General features: G+C 43.8%; 1 protein-coding gene across 3 annotated transcripts; it reads right to left on the bottom strand.

Moving 5' to 3' along the window:
* Positions 1-10782: 10782 nt before the first annotated feature.
* NFIL3 (nuclear factor, interleukin 3 regulated) lies at positions 10783-24192 on the bottom strand. 3 transcript variants are annotated; one of them, XM_027550354.1, is made up of 2 exons: positions 23960-24192; positions 10783-12650 (listed from the first exon to the last, which is right to left on the bottom strand). In XM_027550354.1, the coding sequence occupies exon 2, from the start codon at positions 12473-12475 to the stop codon at positions 11087-11089; it is 1389 nt and encodes a 462-aa protein (XP_027406155.1). In that variant the 5' UTR covers positions 12476-12650; positions 23960-24192; the 3' UTR covers positions 10783-11086. The 3 variants fall into 3 exon arrangements, with proteins under 3 accessions (XP_027406155.1, XP_027406154.1, XP_027406153.1); XM_027550353.1 differs by lacking the exon at positions 23960-24192 and adding an exon at positions 22321-22526; XM_027550352.1 differs by lacking the exon at positions 23960-24192 and adding an exon at positions 17699-17825.
* Positions 24193-26306: the final 2114 nt, after the last annotated feature.

Here is a 26306-nt window from a genome sequence, read left to right as displayed (position 1 = left end):
ATATAGTATATACACAACACACATACATATATGTGTACATTTTTATTGAGATATAATTGACATATAACATTGTATTAGTTTTAAATATATAACATGAGAACAATTTTTAGATGGAAAATCAGAAATACCAGTAATAATACATGGTGGTGGTTTAGTGTGTGAATACAAACACACACACATATACATACAGATGTATATACATACACACAGACATATGTGTGTGTGTGTGTGTATGTGTGTATACTGTATGTAGTATATTATGTAATATAAGCACATAGTAAAGAAGAGTTGGGAGTTAAGGGACTGCTGTAGCACCCCACAGACATGAGGCAAATAGGCCTAAACCAAGAGGATAATATACTTATTGTCCTTTTTCTTTTTTTCTTTCTTCTTACTGCCTTTTAAAGCACCACTAGTTTGAATAAAAGGCAGTGTGGACCAGTCAGGAACATGGCTCCTGAAATCACATCCTGACTCCGCTACCTGCCAGTTCTGTGAGCTTAGGCAGGTGTGATGGTTAATTTTATGTGTCAACTGACTGGCCACAGGGTGCCTAGATTAACCATGATTCTGGCTGTATTTGTGAGGGTATTTCTGGAGGAGGCTAACATTGGAATCCATGGACTGAGTAAAGCAGGTTGCCCTTCCCAATGTGCAGGGCCTCATCCAATTTGAGGTCCTGACTAGAACAAAAGGTAGAGGAAGGGAGAATTCTCTCTCTCTCTCTCTCTCTCTCTCTCTCTGCCTTATTGCTTGAGCTGGGACATCTCATCATTTTTTTCTGCCCTCGGACTGAGATTTGCACCATCTGCTCTCCTGGTTCTCAGGCCTTTGCACTCAGATGGTTATACAACTGGCTTGGCTTTCCTGGCTCTGCAGCTTACAGAAGCAGATTGTGGGCCTCTCAGGCCCCATATTTACATGAGCCAATTCCTCATAATAAATCTCAATCTCTCTCTCTCAGTAGATGGAGAAGTAGATATGCTGCTGCTGCTGCTGCTAAGTCGCTTCAGTCGTGTTCGACTCTGTGCGACCCCATAGACGGCAGCCCACCAGGCTCCCCCGTCCCTGGGATTCTCCAGGCAAGAACACTGGAGTGGGTTGCCATTTCCTTCTCCAATGCATGAAAGTGAAGAGTGAAAGTGAAGTCACTCAGTCGTGTCCGACTCTTAGTGACCCCATGGACTACAGCCCACCAGGCTCCTCCGCCCATGGGATTTTCCAGGCAAGAGTACTGGAGTGGGGTGCCATTGCCTTCTCCGGGAGAAGTAGATATAGATATTCTTAAATGCTATTGGTTTTGTTTCTCTAAACACACTTGACTAATACAGCTCGTTAAGTCACACTTCCCTGATGGACACCATAAAAGCTCTCAGAAGTATAGATAATACTGTTGACACTGTGTTGAAACCCAGCGCTCCCATATCCTTACTCTGACCAGCTATACTTCCTGAGGCAAACAATTTCTGTCACTACAGGCAGAATATTCCTCTGAATGAAGTTTCAGAATCTGCTGTCACCAAACCCTGGTTTCCCCATCAGTTTGTTCTCCAGTCATGTGGGAGTGAGGAAGTGGGGTGGGGATGAGAAAAGAGGGTGCAGAGGAAATGCTGCTTGTGTTCCTGACTTGACACACATAATAATTTTATATGTTTAAAACCTTGAGTTCTTATAAAGGCATGCTCAGGAATATGACCTGTTATTACTTCTCTATTATGCTTTCATCAAAAACACATATTACTGTATTTTTAAGGCAGAGTTCAATTTTGGCACCCTGTTCGTGTTTTTTAGGCATCAGAGAAATTGGCAAAAATGTTAGGCAGTGACAAACAAAAAGTAGTAGATTCTAGTAATTGCTTGTATTTCCTTCTGCGTAGCCATTGTTTATTGCTTTCATCAGTTATTATATAACACTTTTCTCCATCACTGAACATTTTGGCCAGAAGTTAATTTACCTTCAAATTCAGTGAACACAAGAGTGACACTTTCTGCATTTCTGCTTTATTGCATGACTCTAAAGAGGTGCTAAGATGATTCCTTCTACCTAGCGAAAACACACTTTCTGTGTGTTTTGCAAGCTTTAGGCCTAATTTGCATATTCATAGCAAGGCAATTATCTTGATTTTTTGGAAAAAGATGTTCATTTACAATATCAAAAATTTCAGAATCCTTTCACTTGAATTATCAAAATAATTATCACAATTTTGCACAGCAGTGATCTAGATGTGATCTCAGTTGCCACTTGGCCTACAGTACAAAAGCAAGTACAAATCAAAGAAGCAAAACATCATTTACTGTGACATTTATCCTACTTTGTAGAAAACAGAATAGGTTCACTCCAATCCACCTTCTCAGGAACCCTGATTGGCTCAATTCATTACTGGTGAAGCGTCCAGAAAATGCTGATGCATGCAGGCATGTCAGAGCTTTTCAGCTAAATTTCACACTTGGATTTTTCATATTGTATGGTGACATGATTTTAAGGAGAGAAAAGAAGCGATCTTATGAACTGCCTGCTGGAAAAGGCTGGTTGTATGGCAACTTAGCAGTTCTGGGTAAGTTCCGAAAAGGAAAACTGCTGCACTGACCTCTCTGATTCTGTGCCCAGGTGAGCCAGCCTCCCGTCCCATCAACCTCCTGGAGTGTAGGGCCACAGCCCCCTTCTGCCAGTAGCCTCCCTGGGGTTTCTTCTCAGCAGCTTCGGTTCAGCACTGCCATGTTTTCTCACCTTTCTCCCCATCCTCTTTTCTGGAGAATTCAGTGCACAGCTGGGCAGGTCTAGGGGACCTGCTGGGAGAAGCTCTGAGTCCAGACTTCAAGAGTAAGTGGAAGAGGGTGACTCCGGAGCACCCTTAGGAAATTTCCAACCTGGCAACATGGATGCGTGAAGATGCTCTGTCACTTTTAATCTGCACCCAGGCCAGGCACAAGGGCGGCTCAGGGCTGTAGTGGAGGTCAGCGTCAGCGGCTGTCCGGGCACCGGGAGAGCGCACACTGTCTGCTCACATTTGCCCAGTGGGCCTTGTCGTGGGGCTCCTGGGATGAGCCCACACTCCAGCCCCACATGACTTCAACCCAGCCCCCCTCCCCAAAACTCCGGAGACCTCTGCTCATGTGTCTACTCACAACATCCTTTTCTGTTCCCCCTTTGTGCTCTGACCACAAATCTCTCTCCCTGATTCATTCTGGCCTTCCGCAAATCTTTCCCTTCACCCTTGCCCACCTGCTCTCCTGACCGCACACTTGAATTTGTTTTTCAGCAGGCAGTTAGGAGACCGAGACTGTGTTTTCCTCTAGCCATTCCTAAGCGAAGCAGGGGTAATTTTTCAAACCTGGAATTCAAAGTCCTTCGACAAAAGGTTCTACACTTACTTTTAAATTTTATTTCTTACCAATCTTGTCTTTTAAAATTTATTTATTTTTAATTGGAAGATAATTGTTTTACAATATTGTTTTTGGTTTCTGCCATACATCAACCAAATACAGTATCATAAAGCAATTATCCTCCAATTAAAAAGGAAGCAACCTAGATGTTCATTGGCATATGAATGGATAAGGAAGTTGTGGAACATACACACAATTGAATATTATTTAGCTATAAAATGGAATGCATTTGAATCAGTTCTAATGAGGTGGATGAACCTGGAACCTATTATACAGAGTGAAGTAAGTCAGAAAGAGAAAAACAAATACTGTATATTAACTGCATATATATGGAATTTAGAAAGATGGTAGCAATAATCCTACATGCAGGGCAGCAAAGGAGACACATGTAAAGAAATACTTTTGGACTCAGTGGGAGAAGACGAGGATGGGATGATTTGAGAGAATAGCATTGAAACAGGTACATTACCACTTGTAAAACAGATGACTGGAGCAAGTTTGATGCATGAAGCAGGGCACCCAAAGCCAGTGCTCTGGGACAACCCAGAGGAATAGGGTGGAGAGAGAAGGGAGGGGAGTTCAGGATGGGGTTGGGGGGAACATATGTATACCTGTGGCTGATACCTGATGTGTGGCAAAAACCATCATAATATTATGACGTAATTATCCTCCAATTAAAATAAATTAATTAATTGGGAAAAAGAAAAGGTTTCTGCCATATATTAACGGGCTTCCCAGGTGGCACTAGTTGTAAAGATCCCATTTGCCAATGCAAGATACCTAAGAGATACCGGATCAATCCCTGGGTTGGGAAGATCACTTGGAGAACAGCATCGCAACCCGCTCCAGTATTCTTGCCTGGAGAATCCCATGAACAGAGAAGCCTGGCAGTATAGTTCACAGGGTTGCACAGTCACACACGACTGAAGCAACCAATACACTTGCGTATGTTAACATGAATCAGCCATAGGTATATGTATGTCCCCTCCCTCCTGAATCTTCCTCCCACCTCCCACTCATCCCACCCCTCCAGGTTGTCAGAGGGCACCAGGTGTGAGCTCCCTGCATCATACAGCAAATTCACACTGGCCATCTACTTTATACATGGCTTATCGATCTTCTAAATAAATTCACTTCTTCAGGGATCGAGAATACCTGCACTGCTACTCAGCTCTTCCCTGAGGTCCAAGTGCTAACGCCCCCTGCAGCCCATTCTTTTCTTGCTGGGGTGTCCCCCAGGTCCTTGCTATGGCTGCAGTCCGCCCTTCAGCTTCTCTCGCAGGCATACTTTCCCCCATACATTCTACCTCTTGGTAATGTCTACTGGCTGTTCCCACTTTTAGTGTCTTGGTCTTTCCACCACAAGCAAATTCAAAACTCAAGAGGAGATACTGTCCTTTTTTGCTGTTTCCTCCATAGCACACAGCACAAAGGCATCTGGAGGCAATTCATACTTAATAATGGGCAGGGCTTCTCTAAGCCCCCAAGATCCAGCTAACGTAGTCTGCTAGCCTCAGTTACATGGGTGGTCAAGGTCCAAATGCCCATCTAGATTCTTCAGTTTCCTCTGGGTGCCAACCCTCCCCACCCCTACTCCCAGGCAAGCTGCCTTGCTCTGCCGAATGCCGACCCAAAGTCAGCAAACAAAAACCCACTCACAAACCAGCCGAGCACCTAGTAGGACTTACTGAAAATTTGAGAAGGAAATGTTATTAATGTATTTGCCACATACTCATCAGTGGCCTGCTTGGGCCTCCTCTCTCCTGTCTCTCTCCTCTTTTCTCTTTACCCCCATCCTTTCAAAAGTAGCCTCCTGAACACAGCACAAACCACCCCACCCTCTTCTGCTCTCATTTTCTCTGCAAAGCAACCCAACCGCTTTCTTTTGGTGCCCAGGACCTGCTGACATCACTGTTTTTAGGGCTTCCCTTGTGACCCCAATAGTACATCAAAGTTATTTTCTAAAAAAAAAAAAAAAAAGTCCCTTCTCATGGTAAATCTGGTATAGCTATTAGATTAACTTTATTATTATTTTTTTTATTAACTGGGTCTTTTGTTGTTGTTGTCGTTTAGTCGCTCAATCATGTCCAACTCTCTACGACTCCACAGACTATAGCCTGCCAGGCTCCTTCATCCTTGGGATTTCCTGGGCAAGAATGCTGGAGTGGGTTGGCGTTTCCTTCTTCAGGGGATCTTCCTGACTCAGGAATCAAACCCGTGGCTCCTGCATCTCTTCCATTGCAGGCAGATTCTCTACCTCTGAGCCACAAGAGAAGCCCCAGAATAACTTATAGGAAAACTTGTTACATTGAAATATCTGCTCACTTCAAGGACAGTTCATTCTGAGGCTTCTGCTAGTCTCCCTTTTGTTAAATCACCATGTATTGTTACTGAATGATCTTCCTCTCCTTTCCTATCTTCAGAATTGTGTTCATGTGCACTTTCAAGTGGGTCTTATTCTTGACTTGCAGAACCTTGGACTTTATTCAAGCACTTTCCCCAAAGTAACCTTTTCCTCCTCACGTGGCAAGGCTGACAAAATGGAAAAAGGAAAAATGAAAATATGAAAAATGGCAGTGGTATCTGCCTGGGTTGCTTCGCTTAGTTTACTTTATGAAATACTTCTATTTGTTGCCAGTAACACTATCAATACTCAACAACAGCAATCACGCCGTGGCAATCTCCATCATGACTCAATGGAGACAGTGGCATGCCCTCCTGACTTTTAAGTAAAGTTCTTTGTCACCGTCTAATGCTACCTGCTCTCCTTTGCCAAGACTGCTCCCACTTACCTCCATTAGATCTTGAATTATTTTTTTCCCTTATATTCATTAGAATCAGGAAAAGCTAGCTCTGCAGAAAATGCTGCCAAAGTCTTTAAACCAGTCATATTTTACTTCACCCTCCCATAAGACATCCTAGTTTACATTTCTAATTCAACTGCAACTCTAATTTCAACTGCAACTCAACTGCAACTCTGACTGCAATTCTAAATTCTCTTTATTTCTCTATCTTCACTGGAAACTTGAGTATTCCTTATTTAAATTTTCCTGGTGTGAGTAGTTTGCGGACACCATAGTGTCACTCCAGTGGTTGTACTACTTCCTAAACAAGCCCCAGCACCTGCCCCACGAAGTGCATGAACGCACATGCACACACACACACGGGTGCTGCTAGTGATTCTCCCTTTTGAGAAATAATTTTTAGTTTTCAAAAGTAAGCTCAATAGCTACCATAAAAAAAAAATCTAACATGGTTTTTTAGACCTACCCAGATGTTAGTGGTTTTTATTTGGGACTATTCGCTCCTTGAAGATGAAAATGAGTCATTACACAACAATGATTTCACTCAAAAGGAGATGCTTACATAGCACTTCCACTAATTTGCAAAGAAAGGGTACTTACAACTTGGACACCTCCTTAGATTCCCCCCTTCTTTGCTGCAGATTAGAGAGACTCTAGTCTCATCTCCCTGGATTATTTTAAGGGAAAACTAAAGTGTCAGATGATACTTGCCTGGCCTGCCTTGTCCTGGTCCTGTGGGGCCTGGGTTCTGGCTGCTGTGAGAAATTTTGGCAAGTTAACCTCTGAGAGTCCAGGTATTTTCCTTTATAAAGCGGGCACAATACTAATGAGATACTGCTGAACACAGGAGGGGTGTGCTGTAGGCAGGCTACAGGGGACGCATATCTGGGTTCTACACATTGGCCCCGTGACACTGCCTGTCTTGACTCTCCCCACCCACCCACCACACTCCTTGCTCACCTCATCCTGGGCAGGTGGAGGGGAAATCCAGTCGTTTCTGCTGCAGCCTCCCCCTTAGTTCCACTGCTGACCATGCAGGCTTCCCTCTCTCTGCTCATGGCCAGTGACTGATATGGGGCTTCTGTGTTTTCCTGGCTGCCACTTCCTGCCTGATAGACATCTTTCTGGGAGTTCCTAAGAATTTTGGTGCTCTGGGGCTTCCCTCTCTTACTTTTTGAGTATAGTTAGAGACTTATTGGGCTTCCCAGGTGGCACCAGTGGTAAAAAACCCGCCTGCCAATGCAGAAGACATGAGATCCCTGGGTTGGGATCCCCTGGATTGGGAAGATCGCCCTGGAGTAGGAAATAGCAACCCACTCTAGTATTCTTGCTCGGAGAATCCCATGGACAGAGGAGCCTGGCAGGCTACAGTCTATAGGGTCACAAAGAGGTAGACACGACTGAAGCGACTTAGCACACATAGATTCATTTGCCTTTAAACACATTTTACATCACTGTTTTGAACCTTGTGAGTGGGACAGAGAAGCGGTAGCATTTCCTCAGCTGACACTGTAGAGCAGAAGTATCACAGTGTTATCTGACTTAATCTCTCTTTGGTTCCTAGTGAGTCTGGAATTGTTATGTCAGCCTTTATTTTTTTTAAGCTTTTTATTTTGTTTTGCGGTATAGCCAATTAGGGGTTCCCTGGTAGCTGAGCTGGTAAAGAATCCGCCTGCAATGCAGGAGACTCCGGTTCGATTCCTGGGTCAGGAAGATACCTAGGGAAGATATAGGCTACCCACTCCAGTATTCTTGGGCTTCCCTGGTGGCTTGGATGATAAAGAACTTCCCCCTGTAATATGGGAGACCTGGGTTCAGTCCCTGGGTTGGGAAGATCACCTGAAGGAGGGCATGACAACCCACTTCCGTAATCTTGCCTAGAGAATCCCATGGACAGCGGTGCCTGGCTTGCTACAGTCCATGGGGTTGCAAAGAGTTGACACAACTGAGTGACTAAGCATAGCACATAGCTGATTAACGGTGTGATAATTTCAGGTGAAAAGTGAAGGGACTCATCCACACGTATACATACATCCATTCTCCCCCAAACTCCCCTCCCATCTATGTTAACATTGAGCAGAATTCCATGTGCTATACAGTAGGTCCTTGTTGTCCTCCTTTATGCTTAAGAAGTACCATTTTAAATATCCTAGCCATGTCCTCAGTCGCTCAGTCATGTCCAACTCTTTGGGACTCCATGGACTGCAGCATGCCAGTCTTGCCTGTCCATCACCAAACTCATGTCCACAGAATCTTAGATGCTTGAAATTATAAGACAAAATGACTAGGGAGGGGGGCATCCAGATGCAATATAGTTACCACAGTAGCTAATGTTAGCAGTTCACAGGGGAGGTAACATAGCCTCAGGTGGGCAGGGTGCTTTGCTCCTTATCTGACAGTCACATTTCAATTCTTCTGAAAACAACTCAAGATTGACCTTTTTTGCTATTATCCACTTGGACACTTACAGTAAGTACCACACAGTCTGTGGTTCATCCCTTTTGGGGGCAATTTATCAACAGTTTTCTTAATATTTTCTATTTCATGGCTGCAGAATCTCCCTGGGAGTCTACTACTGAATCTCTTGGCAGGCATGCTCCCAGGACAGCAGGACCTCGGTCTCTTTTTTTGGACACTGTTGACACAGCCCAGCACTGCACTGGGCATACTGAAGGGAACTAGGGCTTTTTTTCTTCCATATGGAGTTATTGTTTTCTCCCCAGTTGTGAACTTGGACAGCCTTTTGTTTTCCCACTTAACACAGGAACCTGACTTTACACCCTGTCCTATTTTGATTCATGTTGTTATAGTCATTCCATCCATTCTAGGCTGTGAAATACTTTTGGATGTCGACTACCATCCAGTATCTTAACCCTCCTCTGCCCTGTAACATTTGCAGATGATATAGGTGTGCCTCTGGGCCTCATCCAGTCACTAAAAACTGCTGAAAAGACAAGTCCAAGGGCTGAGACTGGCAACAAATTCCCTAAGCATCAGATTTCAGAGGAAACTGGTCACCATGTCCAAAAGGACAAAGTGGATGGCCTGTGTGTGTGTCCCAGCATTCCCTTTAACTCAAAGGATCTCTTTTTAAAATATAAAAGTGTAGGAAGTTTAAAATACTAAAAATCAGGCAGTCAAAAAGGCAGGGGCCCTCTAAACTGGGATGTTATAATTGGGAGATATGGGTAACAGAGTGAGGGCTAAGTCATCCTGCACATGTATTATGAAGCCTCAAGACCCCCACCCTATGCCCCCGGCACACACACACATACTTCTCATCGCTAGGATGAGAAAGAAGGCAGTGTGGGAGCAGTTCTGCAGAGGCTTTGGTGAGAACAGCTCTGGAGAAAGCTGTTCTTAACCAACATCCGCTCACCCCTCCAGCCCACCCAGAAGCCAGTCCCACCTTGCAACAGAAGACACGCTTGCCTGTATTTAAGGACACTTACTTCCATGGGACGACTGAGGATCCTGGACCAAGCATCAGTCATGATCTTGCCACTGGTTTACTTAGAATGTGTATTTAAGGACACTTACTTCTATGGGACAACTGAGGATCCTGGACCAAGCATCAGTCATGATCTTGCCACTGGTTTACTTAGAATGTGTATTTAAGGACACTTACTTCCATGGGACGACTGAGGATCCTGGACCAACCATCAGTCATGATCTTGCCACTGGTTTACTTAGAATGACGCTTTCTTCTGGACTTCTATATTATAGTTTCCAAACTGGAGCTATTATTTATAGTCATCATTAACAAACTGTAAAAAGCCAAGTCATTACATATACTCAGGTTGAATATGATGAAATGTGATCATTGATGTGTTCTTTGAAATTCTGGAAACTAAGTAAAAACAGTATTTCACTAGCTTAATTTCCTAGACTGTTATACCCTAGAACTGTTAAGATTTACAATAACATAAAAATGACTTCATCCTTAGTCTTTAATCCACTCTTTAATAGAACCTCTAAATAACAAAGGGGGTCAATGACTCAACTATTCACTTCCATGTGTCATACTTAAAAGAGATGACTAAAGGCATGCTGATGCTAAACAACTTGGATTTTTCTACTTAAAAACAAAAAGGATATAGAAAACGAAACCTTAAAGAAAACTATATAACAGGGAGTAATTTAGTAAATTACTAGGCTCAGATGCAAGAAAATGCACTCCCCACCCCCTTTTCTCTATTCTCCTCCTATGGAAGGTTTTCAAACTTACCATACCCTGGACCAAACTAGGAAAAGAAAATTATGTGTTGAACTTATGTTTTAGTTTTCCCTCAGACAGTAAAGAATCCACCTGCAGTGTGGAAGACCTGGGTTTGATCCCTGGGTTGGGAAGATGCCCTGAAGGGAACGGCTACCCACTCCAATATTCTGGCCTGGAGAATTCCACTGACAGAGGAGCTTGGCAGGCTACAGTCCATGGGGTCACAAAGTCGGACATGACTGAGTGACTTTCATTTACTATAGATGGGAGAAAACTCCTGCAAATAAGTAAAATGCAGAGTATCTTAATACAGTATCTACTTTTGTAACTTAAATTGCTTTCTTTCCCATAAAACTAAGTGCAATAGAGCAAAAGTTCTGTGCTTGTCACCAATCCTTTATTGAAACTGGTAACTTACACACTTTATAATAGAACAACAAAAATAATGTTCAATATATACAGTCTTTGCGATGGACTATTTGACTATACACAAGGCAGAGTGATAACACAGTCTAATCTTCATAATAATTTGTGCACAAAAAGACACCCAACAGACAACATGTGAACGTTATACAGTGAAATGACATCACAGGTCCAGTGAAAATTCAGGCTAATACAAAACGTACTCATCTATTGCAAATGACATCTCTAAAGGCCCAGAGCTTGTTCAGTAGTAATTTTACCCAGAGTCTGAAGCAGAGATTTGGTGTGTGGCTATAAGTCTTTTAAGTGAGACCACCTCTGCAGACAAGTTTGCTATCCCCTGCTTCAGAAACAAATTCTCTGGGTCAGAGACTTTGTAACCACTGTCTTTCACTTCCACCACTCCAGTTTTGAAACTACTCTGAGTTTTGCCATTAAGTTCTTTTTGATGCCAGTGTTCAGATTTGAGAGACCAATCTTGAATGTTAGTCACTTGGACTGAAAAGGGAGTGAGAGAAGAATGTACCAGGTTGGGGGTGGTATGCTTCTCGAGTTCGAAATGTCTCTTAGACGTCATATCAACAGGCGAGGAAAGTTTTTGCGTGCCATCAAACTCATGATCGAAGGCTTCCACTTTTATCTGCATGGCTTTGGCTTTAATCCGAAGCTTGTGTGGCAAGGCAGAGGAATTCACTTCTGGAACTTTAACCACCGTGGCGTGGACACGCTGAAGTTCGACGGGAGAGTGGATCGGGCCCTTGGGAACCTGCTGCTCATCTTCTCCGTCGGATGACTTTCCTACTGCACCTTCATCAGTTTCTGATGTCCTCGGAGAGTTACTGGAGGATCGGTTGACCTGCAGCAAAGGGGGAGAGTGCGAGTATCCGGGAAAGGAATTCCCCATGTAGTTCTGATACACGGCCCCTCGGTAGGCACCTCGGTCATCTCTGGGTTCCCTGGCATAGCTCTCCAGTTCCATTGGCTCTTGCTTGATGACCTGGAACTTGCTTTCTGGGCTTCTGCAGCCATTCTGCACAGGGCCCTCCTGTGAATGTTCTAGCGAGGATACTTCTGAAACATCAGACAGAGAACTCTGAGGAGAGTGCTTGATGACAGAAATGCAACTGCTGGCCACCATGGAGGGCTCATGCTCATCCACAAAGGCGCTCACAGTGGATTTGGAAGTCTGGTAGTCTTGAAAGTACACAGCTGTAGAATTACTGAGTTTCTGAATCTCCTGGGCATAGGCTGTTGAGCTAATTAAACCAAACTTTAATTTTAGGGAAAGCAGTTCAGCTTTTAAAGTGGCGTTTTCTTCTCCCAGTGCAATGAGTTTGTTCTCCAAAACCAGGTCATTCAGTCGACGTTTCTCCCGGGACCTCTTGGCAGCTTCGTTATTTTTCCGCCTCTTTTCCCAATACATGGCATCCTTCTTCTCGTCGGGAATGAATTCCCGTTTCCTCCGACATGCTGAAGACTTGTTTTTCCCCACACTTCCTTCATTGAGAAGGAGTTCTTCCCCTGTCGTCAAGTCTTCGGAGACTTCGGTCAAGGCGGAATTAAGCACCATCATCTTGTCCACGTTGGTACCAGCATCAAGAGATGCCTGCTCCTTCTTGATGCTCTGCATTTTTCTCAGCTGCATCAGCTGCACCTTAACCTATATGAGCAGTGCAGGAGAAGAAGTTATTTCCTCAGTGTTCTCAAGTGCTTTAAAAACTGCAGTTTAAAATCCATCAATATTCTTCCTTTTGTTCTACCATCCAGAATAAATCTCTCCCACTCCTCTCACTGAACAAAGTAGGGGTCTTCTAGATGACCTGCAATACACAAAGAGAAATCGTTATCTATTTGGTAAATATTTATTGCCAGCTATGTACAAGAAACTAGACGAAGCATTGAGGGGAAATAGTTCTGTCCTTCAAAGAGTTTACAACTTTGAAAAGAAAGTAAGTACCCAAATACCTATACTGTAAAGTTGTAAAGGACAAGTCCCCACTGAGAACGGTCAGCAGGGGAGTATGTGGTCCAGGGGAGCGAGAGAAAAGAACAGATCTGCCCTGGGGAGAAACAGAAGGCGGCTGTGTTTCAGGAGAAAAAACAGTGGGGTGGGGCATGTGGGGATAGGACATTACAGGAAGGAAATGACAGATCGCCTCTGGTTAGTACATTTTTAAATAGTACTTGCATCTTGTGGGGCTTCTGAATACCTTTAGATAGCATTTATATGACTGCCAAGCAAACCAGTTCACCTCATAAAAGGAACTTTTCCAAGTAAACCCTTTTAATGTCAGTAGACAGATTCTGTAATTATATGGAAAACAGAAATGGAGCTAGATTTTTATTTCCACAAAAACAAAAATAAAAGTCACACAAACAACTGAGTTGTAGTTGTTTAATTCTTATGTGGTTTATGTCACAGTCATTCTGCCAAGTGACTCAGCACACCTGAAAAGGACTCTTCTCAATAAAGCTGTCTCTTTGACGCATTTGTGCTATGAGAAAATGCTTTTTTACCCCTGGTTCCCTCAAATTGATTTATCAAACATTCACTTAAGGTTGTAGCATCTACAATGCCTTTTTTGGTCCTGATAATTCTGTCCTAAAAGATTTCACTGATATAGTAGCTTCAGCCTAAAACAAATGGTTACTATTCAAAGAGATATTTTTTTTTTTAAGTACAGTGCCTTCTTGAAACTTAAAATTATTTTAAACTGAGAGCATGTAATTATGGAAAGAATTTCTTTCTATTTTACTAATTAGTTTCAAACAAAATATAAGAACTCGAAAACAGGACTATCAACTAGCTTCCTTTTCCACTGATGACAAATTTATAATCTGAATTTGGCCTGACAGGAGATAATAAATCCATATTAGGCTCCAATAACAATCTTTTCATGGTAGTTTAGGATCTGTGTTTCTGGACAGGGTTTCTCTGCCTAGTTTTCCAGTAGGTTATACTTTCATGAAGGCGATATGGTAAAACAACTGTTTATTCAGCACTATCTGTATATGGCACTCTCTCCTGCCCCATTAGAAAGAGTTAATGTTTCCATGTCCCTCTTTCTTTCTTGTGCATAGTTTTACATTGACTAATGAAGTTTGATTTTATCAGTTGGAAAAGCCTGCCAGCTTCTTGTGTCTTTTCCAGAAGGAATAGAAGGAATGATGTAATCATTTCAGGATCATCAAGGATAAGGTTTAATGCCACATTTTCGCCCATCAAACTGAGCCAATATGAACAGTGAGTTGCAATTCAGCAAAACTTAATGATTATGAATACTGAGCTTCTGTTTGTCTTTGATAATATACTTTAGTGGGAAATGAAGGCAACGAGTCTGCCACAGCAGGCCGTGATGGTGTGAGAAAGGGAGCTTCCTAGTTATCACTTAGTAAACTACACTACTTCTTATATTTGCACTTATTATTTCTTGGTCTGACATGAAAACTCCTTTTCCTTCTACTTACTGAAGGGATTATTTCCTTCTGTCAATAATTTGTATTTCTTAAATCTGTTAAGTCCTCCCCACTAAAATCAAATGAATGCTGAAGCAAGAGTAAAAATTCCAACTCCAGGAAGATAACTATATTGAACTTTTCCAAGATGCATTTCAAATCTCCACTGTATCCCCAGGTACTACTATTTATTTCCTTGTACACTATGATTCTGAGTATTTTTTTCACTTGACCATCTTTCTGTTCCATGCATTTTTAAATTTATCCTTTCCTTGGAAAAAAATTAAATTCTTTCTACATTTCACCTAACCTATGAATTGTTACAGTTATGCTTTTGAAATGCCCCACCATTCTGTCTGTATTACTCTTTCTAAACTTTTCATTCTTTCATCATTTCATATCTGTTTCATCATTTCAAACCTATGTTGAGTGAGTTAAGACTCTGATTTCAATCTCCTGTTCCAAAGAATCACGCTGAGTCTAGTGTGAGTGAGGGCAGGCAGGCAGCCCTTGCCACATGCATAGAGAAAATAATCCTACTTCTGTTTAACAAAAATATCTCACTTATTCTAAAATCTCTTAACCCACTTCTATGTGTCTAAGTACTGTATGTCCACTTCTTCATCTCTATAACTTTGTTTGGTATGTTCAAAACCTGCAGAAAAATCTCATTTCTTTTCAGTTAATCTTCCGATTTCAATTTCACTAGGTATACTAGAATCTGGATTCTTCCCTCATCTGCACATAGTAACTGCCTCTATGATTCCACCAGCAAATCATCACATACTACATAAGGGTATCTTCTGTAATATTATTTATCAAATAACTTTTCTGTGTTGAAAAGAATTTACTAGCAGTTCAAGATACTATAGAGAGAGGTGCTGATTTTGTACAACGTGTATCTTCCTACATGTTTGTTTTGTATGCCCAACTAGAATGCCGATTAGTTCAGGGAGCAAATTAATATATTTGTATCCTAGCAACAAACTGAACCTCTTAGGTGCTCGTCATTTGACTGAGACTTATTTGCCTTACCTAAGAGAGCTATGTAGCCAAAAACTTGCTGATACATTCTTTGAAATTTGATATTATTACATAAATTCTAAAAAAGATTGTTTTACTTATTAAGAGAGAACTTCTCTTATTCATTACTTGTCTTATGCAACAGATATGGAGCACCTACTGTATATCTGGCACTGAGCCAGACTTGGGGCCGATAAAGATGGAAGGAAGAATCAAACTCCCAAGAATCAGGGACCCCTTAGTCTTTGGTGAGAGGCAGGCTCATGAATACAGAAGAGCACTGTACTCATCCACGGGTGTGGTAGGAACGCTGCCAACATGGGGAGTCAGTGTACGTATCACGTTTCTAGCCACGCTGATTTTTTCTTGGTATGGTGACAATAAAAACAATCATTACAGGTGCCATTTACTCAATACGGACTATGCAACAGGCACCCTGAGCCTGGCCTGTCATTATTTCACTGCCTTCATGATAATAACCACTTTCAGATGAGAAAACTAAGGCTGGGAGAAGTTAAGCAACTTGCCCAGTGTCACACAGCTAGTTAAGTGGAAGAGCTAAGATTCTCAGTTCTGTTCTTCTCATTTCTGTGTAATATATACCCATTTACTTAGTGATTTTGGAGAAGGCAATGGCACCCCACTCCAGTACTCTCGCCTGGAAAATCCCATGGATGGAGGAGCCTGGTGGGCTACAGTCCCTGGGGTCACTAAAAGTTGGACACGACTGAGCGACTTCATTTTCACTTTTCACTTTCATGCACTGGAGAAGGAAATGGCAACCCACTCCAGTATTCTTGCCTGGAGAATCCCAGGGACGGGGGAGCCTGGTGGGCTGCCGTCTATGGGGTCGCACAGAGTTGGACACGACTGAAGCGACTTAGCAGCAGCAGCAGCAGCAACTAAGTGATTTGGGGGCAGCAAAGCACTATTAGATGTGGCCAGAACTTCTTTGAGACAACAAAGGTACCATCTGGAACTTTTCTCCATCTTCCTCAGAGTTGTTTTATATCTGTGATTATTTAATGAATTGAGAAAGCATTCTAAATTTTCATCTGTCTCTAAAATTTTAATCTCCTGGCAATCCTATATGCTAAAATAAATAGAAGAAAAGAAAAGTTACAGCTGTTGGCACTGTCATCTGCGATTTTTTTTTTCACAAACCCAAAATATATCAATTTTCAACATGGGAATAGGGTACAGTTAAAACACAGAAGACTGAGGGACTTTCCCAAGATCATGCAGCACTAGAGGGCAGAGATGTTGAGGGGAGAGAATCTATCTGTGCCTTTCAACAATACATTTAAAGAGCATGCAAAGGTGGATTGCAGTGCTTTCTAAAAACATCAGTATTTATGTTCAACTAATACCTTTATTTCAGATTCCAGTGTTTTCCCTTATGATTAATTTAACAGTCATTTCACCTCTGCCTCAAGTTTTCAGATCACCACTAACGCTGTGTTAAATCAGTCACCGCTAGTTTCCTTTCTGGTGAGTAATTGACACTAAATGCCAATTCTATGATGCTGGTGTGTTCAGCACGATCGGTTTCATTACACCCATTAGATAATATGGCTGCTTCTTAAAAACACAAATAAAAAGAGAAATTTAAGAGCAGGAGTCATCACATTCCAATGACATATTTTCCCACACCTAACACGGACGTGCCATTGCTAATTAATGCTTTTTCATAGTACATCACGAGATTTCTACAGGCAGGAGTTGTTTCGTAAGCCCAGATTTAAAATTCTACTTAAGTCAGATGACCTAAATGTTTTTAATTAAGATTAAATTTGGTTTAGAAAATTCTCTAAACAAATAAAGCTTTACAGCACAAATTCTAGTCCTAATTTCTTTTTGAGGAGGGACCTTATGACTTATGTTTACAGTAACAGACCTATATCTTCCCTGGCCTCCAACACATCTCTCAGGGAAATACTAGTGGACAATTTAAACTTGTTACAAAACAAGAAAAGAAACATTTTGTTTCAAGCATCTAAAAGCTGACTAATAGCTTAGACATTAAAACCTACTATGAAAAAATTTTATTATCTCTTGAGAGAGACTGCAAATTGCTTCTATTCTAATCTCTGATTTTAACATTCTGTCAATACAAGATGAAGTACTATTTGATATGCCCAATGATTTGGAAATATTTTGACAAAATTACCTCATTTTTCCTCTACTCTCTGAATGTGCTGTTTACACTCTTGGAGATATAGTATAGATACCATTAAAGGAAAAAAATCTTTTATGTTAAACTACATCTCTCCACTAGGAAGACAACTGCTTATTTTTGAGATAAGTGCCATTTTAGTGAAAAAAGATAAAAGTTAATGAATCAATTCACAGTTCTTTAAACTAGTAATACTAGCAAATATTAACCTACATTTTCTTCCTGTGGGTAAAATCCATGATGTGATTGTTTCAATAAAATGCTTTATTTTCTTTTCCTGGATGAGAATAAAATCTGGGGGTGGGACACCCTGAAGTTGCACGAGGATCTTCTAATCAGGCTAGAAAATAAAATGTTTTTTTCAATTAAGAAAACTATGTTAAACCTCATAAATGCCTCCCATTAATAATATAATTCTGTCTCTAGTAACATAGACTTCAACCCTGAAGTCAGAGAGAAATGTATACTTGATCAAGATATGAATACACACATAAACAGATTCTCACACGCTCTGCCAAAATCTATCCTAGCATAGCAACAAACTGACCAACATTTTCTATTCGGATACTTCTGTAAATGAATGTGTCAAAACCAGAGAAAGTTTATGATAAATGAAAATACTTCAAATTCCTTGCTCTCTCATCCTCAACAAAGGGCTACTTGAAAATTAGATTTAAACTTAATAAATACAATGACAACATTGCATTTTACTATAGCACTGATATAATTTACGGGATTGAAATATGAAATAGTATAGTATAAGCTAACTTTTTATTTTTATTTTTTTAATAAAAAGAGTCCACTATTTGTAAGCGAGCTCTCAATGGAAATATTCTGAAGACTGCTGGGGGTAAATGCATAGATGCTAACACAACCAAACAACTTCAAGGCTTGAGCGAGGGGAACTGGAAGGGTGGGGGTGATGAAATACTAATGCATTAACAACAACAAAAACATCTGCAGTCACTTCAAAATGGGGACCATTTGTTTTCTTGAAACTTTCAAAAAGATAACTTCTCATTAACTAGCAACTAATCTGAAATCCTAAGGGACACCAATAATCATGAAGTAACCCAGTTATAGGAAATTTCTGCAACAGGTAAGTAATGCCAGAATACATGCAACATGTGGCAATGATGGGGAAAACAGGGTGCGCGCAGGGCTGGGTGAGAAAAGGGTATGAAAGGGCAAGGTTGTGAATGTTCCTAATTACACTGAGGAATCATTCCAGTTTTCCTCAGCTTGACTTTTTAATTTCTTGTTCAGTTTCTTTCCCAGTGAGCAGACGATTACAAATGCCATTTACTATGTGCCTCATGAGTAGAACAGATTATTTTAAATGTTTATTTTTAGTGTTTATTTGAAGGCTACTTAATTCCAGTTTTAGATCCCTAGAAAGTTAATTAATAAAAGACACCATGTTCTGAGAACTAAAAGGCTTATAAACATCATTCTGCTTCCAATGAAAATGAATGCTCAAAGCACAGATTATTACAAAAGGTATCTAGTAAATCTCTACTAAACGTTCTTATCATAAAAACAAGCTAGCATACTCTAATTAAAACCATATGAGAAACAGTGTTTTTTTAACTACAAGAAAGTTATTTGTAATGAAATTTGAGAGATAATTGGGGGTGGTGGTAATATAACTTCATTTTGAAACTGAAAAGCTCTTATGTAATGTCTGTGATCAAAGGTCAATGTCTTTCGACATTCTCACACAAGTCCAATCTGGATAAAAATCAACTCAAATGTAATTTAGAAAAATAACAGGATATCAAACAATGTGTTAACCCTGTGAAATACAGGCATACCTTACAAAAACAAGAAATGAATATTAAAGGAAACTTCAATTACATTGTTTCTGTCATATTTTGAATTGAATCCCAAGTGTGCTCTCATTCCTTAATACAAATTAAAAATAAACAACTCTGAACAGCATCAATGCCATCTGGATTACAATGGAAATAATGAAGTATGTGTGATTTTACTCGGGTAAAAATAAAGCCTCGGCAATATGACTGCACCTTTTCCATTCTATGCTGCAATCACATTCACGTCTCGGAACTGACTCTATGGACCAAAGCAAGGTCAACTAGAAATATCCACTCAGCTGGTGAGTCAAGCACATTGCTCAACATGGGAAAGGGCCCAAACAAAGGGTTTTAATTTTCAGGTTGTTGCATCATAGTGATGTTATAATTGCACTTAGCAAAGATAAGTCTTTAACACAGAAAAGGAAATTGTTTCAAAAACTCCAGTGAGCTTGCATTCATACTCAGGGAAGAGACAGAGACAGAGCCCCCCTCCCCCACAAACCCATTTTTCAGGTTCCTGGCCTGGACTGCTAATCAATTTCTCCTAAGGTCCACTTTCTTAAGTCTAAAATGGGGATGATAATAGAAGAGTCAACACAATGCCTGGCACAGGCAGGGTCCATTTTAGTAAGTACTAGCTCATCATCTCTTCTGAAGAATAAGCAGCATCAAGGCAACAATTATGATTAGTTCCAGGCCTAATTTTTGCCTCTTGTAATTCTTAGCGAAGCATTGTTCTATGTTACAAGGATAAACCAAATGAAATTTAATTCTACATTAATAGGTCAACCACTGACAGTTTCATGGGGCATATCCTAGGGTTTTAACCATAAAGGATGCACACACTGCCTCCCAGGATAGCTCATCTGTGAGGTCGAACCAGCCTGTGATCTCTGACTGGAATTTTAGACCCAGAGATTATCCAGGCCCAGGAAAACCATCAAAACAAGTCAAGGGAACTGGAAAAAGACAGCTGTTTGGCCCTTTTTACACAATTAACGCTACCATCAACTCACCTCTCTCTGTTCCTTTAAACAGTTCCCCCGAACATTAACCCAATGACTTGGGAAGTATGAGGTTCTGCAATCCTGTCAAGAATTTCCTTCAAACTAAAATTACCATTGAATGAAATAGCAAATAGTTTTGAGAAAAAAATTAATCATTACTAGAACAACAACAACAACAAAAGCACAGTATTTCAAGAAGAATCTTTAACTATAGGCTTAGTTCAAACTTCAACCCTTACTGCACAGAGACTTAGGCAGTGAAAAATAAAGATGAATATTAAAATACACACACATACACACGCACATATACCTGCTTCCTGGTCACTTAAGTCACTTAGACAGGAAGCATTTACTGAGCTCCCCACAACTCTCCAGCTAAATAAACAGGATTTATTCCCTCAGTTTACCTCGGAGGCCTATCAGAGCAGTCCCCAAGACTAGGGCCTGGGACCCAGCTTTTCTGAGCCCAGAGCCTGTATTCCTAGGTAGCACTTCACTGTTTCCTAGCTACTGACCTGCCTGAAACTCAAAAGAAACCATTAGGGACGGGGGAGGGGGGTGGATAGGATTTGATCCCATAGAAGCCAACTTTTTAAACAATACACTTTTCGCTGATGGCTTTTAGAGAACTGTGACGCTGCCCTGAATTTACTGCGATTTATTGCATGAGCACAGTCTCAGAAGACTTATTGCCAGGATGAAAGTACCGTAGTCTTACTCAGCAGGACAGCGGTATCCCATCCACACAAGTGTTGTGATTTTTTAAAATATTTAACTCGGGGGGATTCGAGTTCTCTCTAGTCTAGCCACATAACTAGTGTTCAAAATATATATCTACCAACACACAAAAAATATATATATATATACACTTGACTCGTCAAGTTGGGGTCCTCCTTGTCATCATCATCAATACTGAAGCAACCCCCACCCCCCACCTCCAATTTTTGTGGTCTGTTGACATTTGGTGGTTTTCTTAGGTCTTTTTCATTTTACAAGAATCGGAAGGACACACAATGACGCCTTCTCGAACAAAGGTGTCGGCGGTGCTCAGGAGCTCAGCGCGCAAAAAAAGCAAGGGGCAGGCCCCTGGAGCAGCCCGGGCCGCGGCGCTGAAGCGCTCAGGGGGCCGGGCAGCCCTCTCCGCGCGGAGCGGCCTCGCCCTGGGTCCCTCCAGCTCGCTCGGCTCCGATCCCCCAGCTCCAGCTGCCCTCTTCTCTGTCCCTCCTCCCTTCCCCTTTCCCTCTTTCCGCCCAAGCGAACCTAGGGAGCACCGCACTCCCCGGCAGCGGACGGTCCCTCGGCGGCCCCCGCCCGCCCCCCGCGCCACGCCCCCCCGGGCCCGCCCCCGCCGGGTGGGCGGCGCAGAGGGGCCTCGGTGCAGCCTAGACCCCCGCGCCAGAACAAAGGAATGTGGGGAGGGGGCGAGAAGGAGGAGCGCAGGCCGCCTTGCAGCCCCGGTCCAAGCGCCGCCCAAGGGCGCTCCCTGCCGTTGACCGAGGTCCGCGCCCGCCACCCCCACACCCTCCCACACACCCCCAGACCCGAAGGGGCCGCAGTTGGGAGGAACGCGCTGGGAGGAAGGGAGCACCCCTAAGGTCGCGATCGGAAGGTGGCGCTACACGGCCCCTTCAGGCCCAGGGCTCCCAACCCGAGCTCCTGAGTAGGTCGGGGGTCTGACACTGGGGCCCTGGAGCAATATTAGCTTCTAGGAAAGCGACTTCAATTACTTGGGGCAATAAATTTGTTCCAGAGGTGAATCTCTGTAATCTTTGTCCCCTTCTCTGCCCTCTCCCCGCCCCTGAAAAACCCTCCACAACCCTGCTCTTTAATTATTTTACTATTACATTAGGGGGAAACAATCTGACATACACACACCATCATACACATATATTCACACACACACTACATAAGAGTCCAGGAATAAATTTAAAATCTGAGTATATTACATAGTCATATAATTCTCACATGAATAAAACTGGGACATCCATTAAAAAAAATACAGTCTACTAACCTATATCTGTTTCCCATAAATCATATCTGGTCTGGACGAAAAAAAAAATGTGAAATAATACTGTGGCCTCATTCGCTGTTATTTACAAAAGCCAAGACCAAAAGATGACACTCGGTCATCCCCTGCTGTTCTCAGGGAACAGCACTTTCCTAAAGTGTCCTTTAAAAAGATAAATGGGAGTCAGCATCCAGCAAATCACCGGGCTCTGCGAAATGCCTTCCTAAAAATACAATCTTATCAAAGGTCTCTCGGAAGGCGTGGAGTTAAAACTACAGCAAATGGCCTTGAACTTGTATTTGCACACAGCCCTGGAGAAAACACCAGAAATAGCGCTGTGAGGCCACAATTGTTAAAATGCGATAGTTAGGGCTAAATTTAGAAGAACGCACATTTCATTTAGGGCAAAAGACGCACATTCGGCAACATGAGCAAACTCAATGCTTACCCAGTTGTCTACTTGCTTGTTTAAAATATCCTTTTAAAAAACTGTTACAGTGACATTTTAAAGGCTGAGATTGTCCTACTTTCTTTGTAGCAAGATTATAAAATCACGTAATTAGCTCCCTCTTCCTATGCTCACTGCCAGCAAATTCGTCAGTTACATAATGCAACATTTCCAGGAAACTATTATGTGCTGTCTTGTCGTGTCTGAAAAAGCAATGACAATAAGGTGAAAAAAAAGGGCTGATCGAACGGAATGCATTAAAATTAGGAAGGTGGGAGGTGAACGTCACAATGGTTTGTCCCAGATTTAAAAAGAATAGTTCAGAACACCAAAGGGACGAGCTCGGGTAGTATCCAAGATCAGAATACAACCCGAGGAATTCTTCCTTTTATGTTTTGTAGGAGTGTTTAAAAAAAAAAAAGACACATCCTTTTCGTTTGGGACGTAGTATACACGCAAATAATGATCCAATACCCAACGCTGCACTACAATTACCAAATCATTGCCCACGTACGCGCACATTCGCACATTAACCCTTAATCCTTGCCAGTATTTCACCGTGGGCAGATTATGCAATGTATGCAAGGACAAATCCCACAACCTCCCCGAGCGCTGGTAAAACACGCTGACGACAAACAGGGTGGAAAACGTCTGTGCAGACTCAGCCCCGGACACAAACAAACGCAGCGCAGGCATTCTCTGAATGCCGTCACCGTTCACGCTACCGACGCTCTTTCTCAACGAGAAAATCAAGACTATTCCCCACTACTCAGCCCCCCTTCTCTCCTCCGCTGCCAGTCCCACTGAAGGGACCAGAAAGGAGAGAGCGCAGCCCTTCCCCAAGAGACGGCTCAGCCTCCCCGGCGCTCTCCTCTACCAAAACATCAATTTTCCTGAAATCAGGAGACATTATGCAACAGCAGCGGGGGGAGCGCAAGCCAGCCCGGACTACGTGCCGGAGCGAGGGCGCTGCAATCAAAGCAGCCACCTTAAGGTGGCGAGTCCCCTCCTGACAAGGCAGCAAAAGTTTATGTAATGAATGCCCCGCGCACACTCGCAGCCGCGGGCCAGCCCCGCGCACAGCCGGGCCCCACGCACAGCCCGCCCCGCGCCCAGCGCCCGCCGGCCGCGCGCCTCAGGAGCCCGCGGGGAGCCGGGCGCCGGGCCCCGGCCAGCGGTGGGCGGAGCGCTTACCGTGATCCTGCTCTCCGGCTGGCGAGTCGGGGCGGCGGGAAGAAAGAACGGGGGCCGGGAGCCGAGCCGACGGCGTTCGGGGACCGGGGTTCGGCCGGGCCTCCGGGGCGGCAGGCGGAGGTGAGGGCGCGGCGCGGGAGGCAGGCGGCGCGCCTGGTCCGCGGGCGCCGTGGCCGCGCCGGGAGATGTGTGTTAGTAGGTCAGTTCCGAGCGCGGCGCTACGTCGCCGCCCGCCAGCCCCGCCGTGACGGGCGGCCCCAGCCCCAATCGCCGCGCCCGCACCCGCCCCCAGCCCGCCGCCAATGGCCGCAGACGGCGGGGGCGGGCTCTCCGAGGCCCCGCCCCACTCCGCCCCCGCCCACTCCTCCTCCCGGCAGCGCCAGCAGCACCCGGCCCGCGTCCCTTCCCGGCCGCGGTCACCACCGTCGCCTGAGTGCCGGGAGGACCAGCGCTCCGCGCCCCGCGCCCCGCTCCAGGGTTGCGCAACGGCCGGCGAGGTCGCCTCGGTTGGGGCGAGCCTGGGGAGGGGCCGGAGACCTCCGCCTCGCCGTCCGGCTCCCCTCAACGCTGTCTTCACCCTCTCGGTCACCGAGGTGCCTTCCTGAGCCCAGCGACCCTTGCTCGCTCGCCGAGGCGCGTTTTGTTTCCCCGAACGCCGGCCGAGCTACCTGTTGCTGACCGAGTACCGGGGCTGAGGGCCGCAGGCCTCTTTGGCCGGGGCGTGGCAGGGACCTCCGCCGCCTCCTCCGCGCACACTCCTGGAGGACCCCTCCTCCTGGAGATGGGCGAGAGGGAAGGCTGGGGGCGCTGGCGAGCGGCCAGGACTCCAGACGGGCCGCCGAGGGGAGAGGGCCAGGCAGCGGATCAGAGCCCAGGGGTGCTGCGTAGGCAGCGGTTACAATGCTCCGCGCGCGTCTCCACTGAGAGCGCGACGGCCGGGAGCGAGGGGTTGGCTAGGTGGGGAAGCGCAACGCACGAGTAAATGTCGTTCACTACACAATTAGGACGAAGATGACGGCTGCGAAGTTTTTGCATAATATGACGGGGAAACCAAGCTGGCGGAGGTCCATCTGCCACTCCCCCAATCCCCCTGGCCACGCCGAGAGTGGCTGCCCGGGATGCAGTTTCCCGGGCCCCGTGCGCCCAGCTGATACGCCCGCTGGCGTTTGCTGCTGGGGCTTGAGACGGCTGCTCACGGTCTCCTTGATCTTGAAGCTAGGAGCAAGTCTGTCTTTCTGCCTCTAAGTGGATGTGGTTGGCTTTTCCCAAAAATTCTCTGGCTACGTAAGAGACATAAAGTGATAGGAGAAAGGACACCTCACGACGAGTTAAGTCATGGAGCCAAAGACTGAAAAGGCACGTGACATACACCGGGCTCGTTTACACATAGAGCAGCAGTGCCAGCCTTTGCGAAGGGAGCCATATTCCTGACAGTGATGCACAGACTTGCCCAAACAGAGAATGTGGCAGGTGCAGAAGGGTCTCCTGATCTGCCTGGACTATGTGGGAGTTGGGCTAAATGCCTTTCACGAGTGCCCACTTCTTTTTCCTATGATAAAAACTCACTTTTTAGAAAAAGAAAAATCTGAACTAAACACCCAAGAGTAGAGTGAACACCCCCTTTCCTCCAGTTACCATCACCGACCTCCATCGTCAATAGAAATTCTGCTTGCTGCTTGTCTGTTTTCTGTCTTCCCCATTCTCATATTACAGAATTATAAGTACCCAAAGACTGATACTTAAACATGCTTATTACATAGCAGTTAGGTTTTCGGAAGGCTTCACATTTCAAACTATTCTCCAAGGGCAATATTGTGGTTCAGAACACACGCATGTTCACAATTCATCTGGTAAAGTGTAGACTTACCAACAGGGCCCTGTCAACGCAGACATGCAGTAGGGGTTTTAGCATCTTCCCCAAATTCACCTTTCCAGAGGCTCACCAATTCGAGAAGCACATCTGTGTGTGGCTTTTGAGTCAGCTACCTATATTAGACATCTATTTCAAAGAGTTGACTCCTGTGGTGAAAATGAATCCTGATTTTAGTTTATATTTTCTGCTCCTTTCACTTTTACTAATACATTTCTTTTTTTCCAAATCCTCACAATGCCCACTGTAGCTTTGAAAATCTCTCTTAGATGAAATTAAAACCATATGCATGTCAGTTACCTTTTCAGGGTTAAAAATGCCTCTAGTCCCTAGAAGTCCAGAGACACTAAGAGCATATCACCTCAATCCCAACCTACAAACATGTTGTCCACATTGTTCTGTTATTTAAATAGTTTCGCAGAATTCCAAAGCTGTCCTAGAATGGGTAGTGTAGTGTTAGTTGCTTAGTTATGTCTG

Source organism: Bos indicus x Bos taurus, chromosome 8, assembly GCF_003369695.1.
Source record: "Bos indicus x Bos taurus breed Angus x Brahman F1 hybrid chromosome 8, Bos_hybrid_MaternalHap_v2.0, whole genome shotgun sequence".
Classification (NCBI taxonomy): Eukaryota; Metazoa; Chordata; class Mammalia; order Artiodactyla; family Bovidae; genus Bos; species Bos indicus x Bos taurus.
Note: the sequence above shows the minus strand (reverse complement) of the source record. Positions and strands in the feature narration are given on the sequence as shown.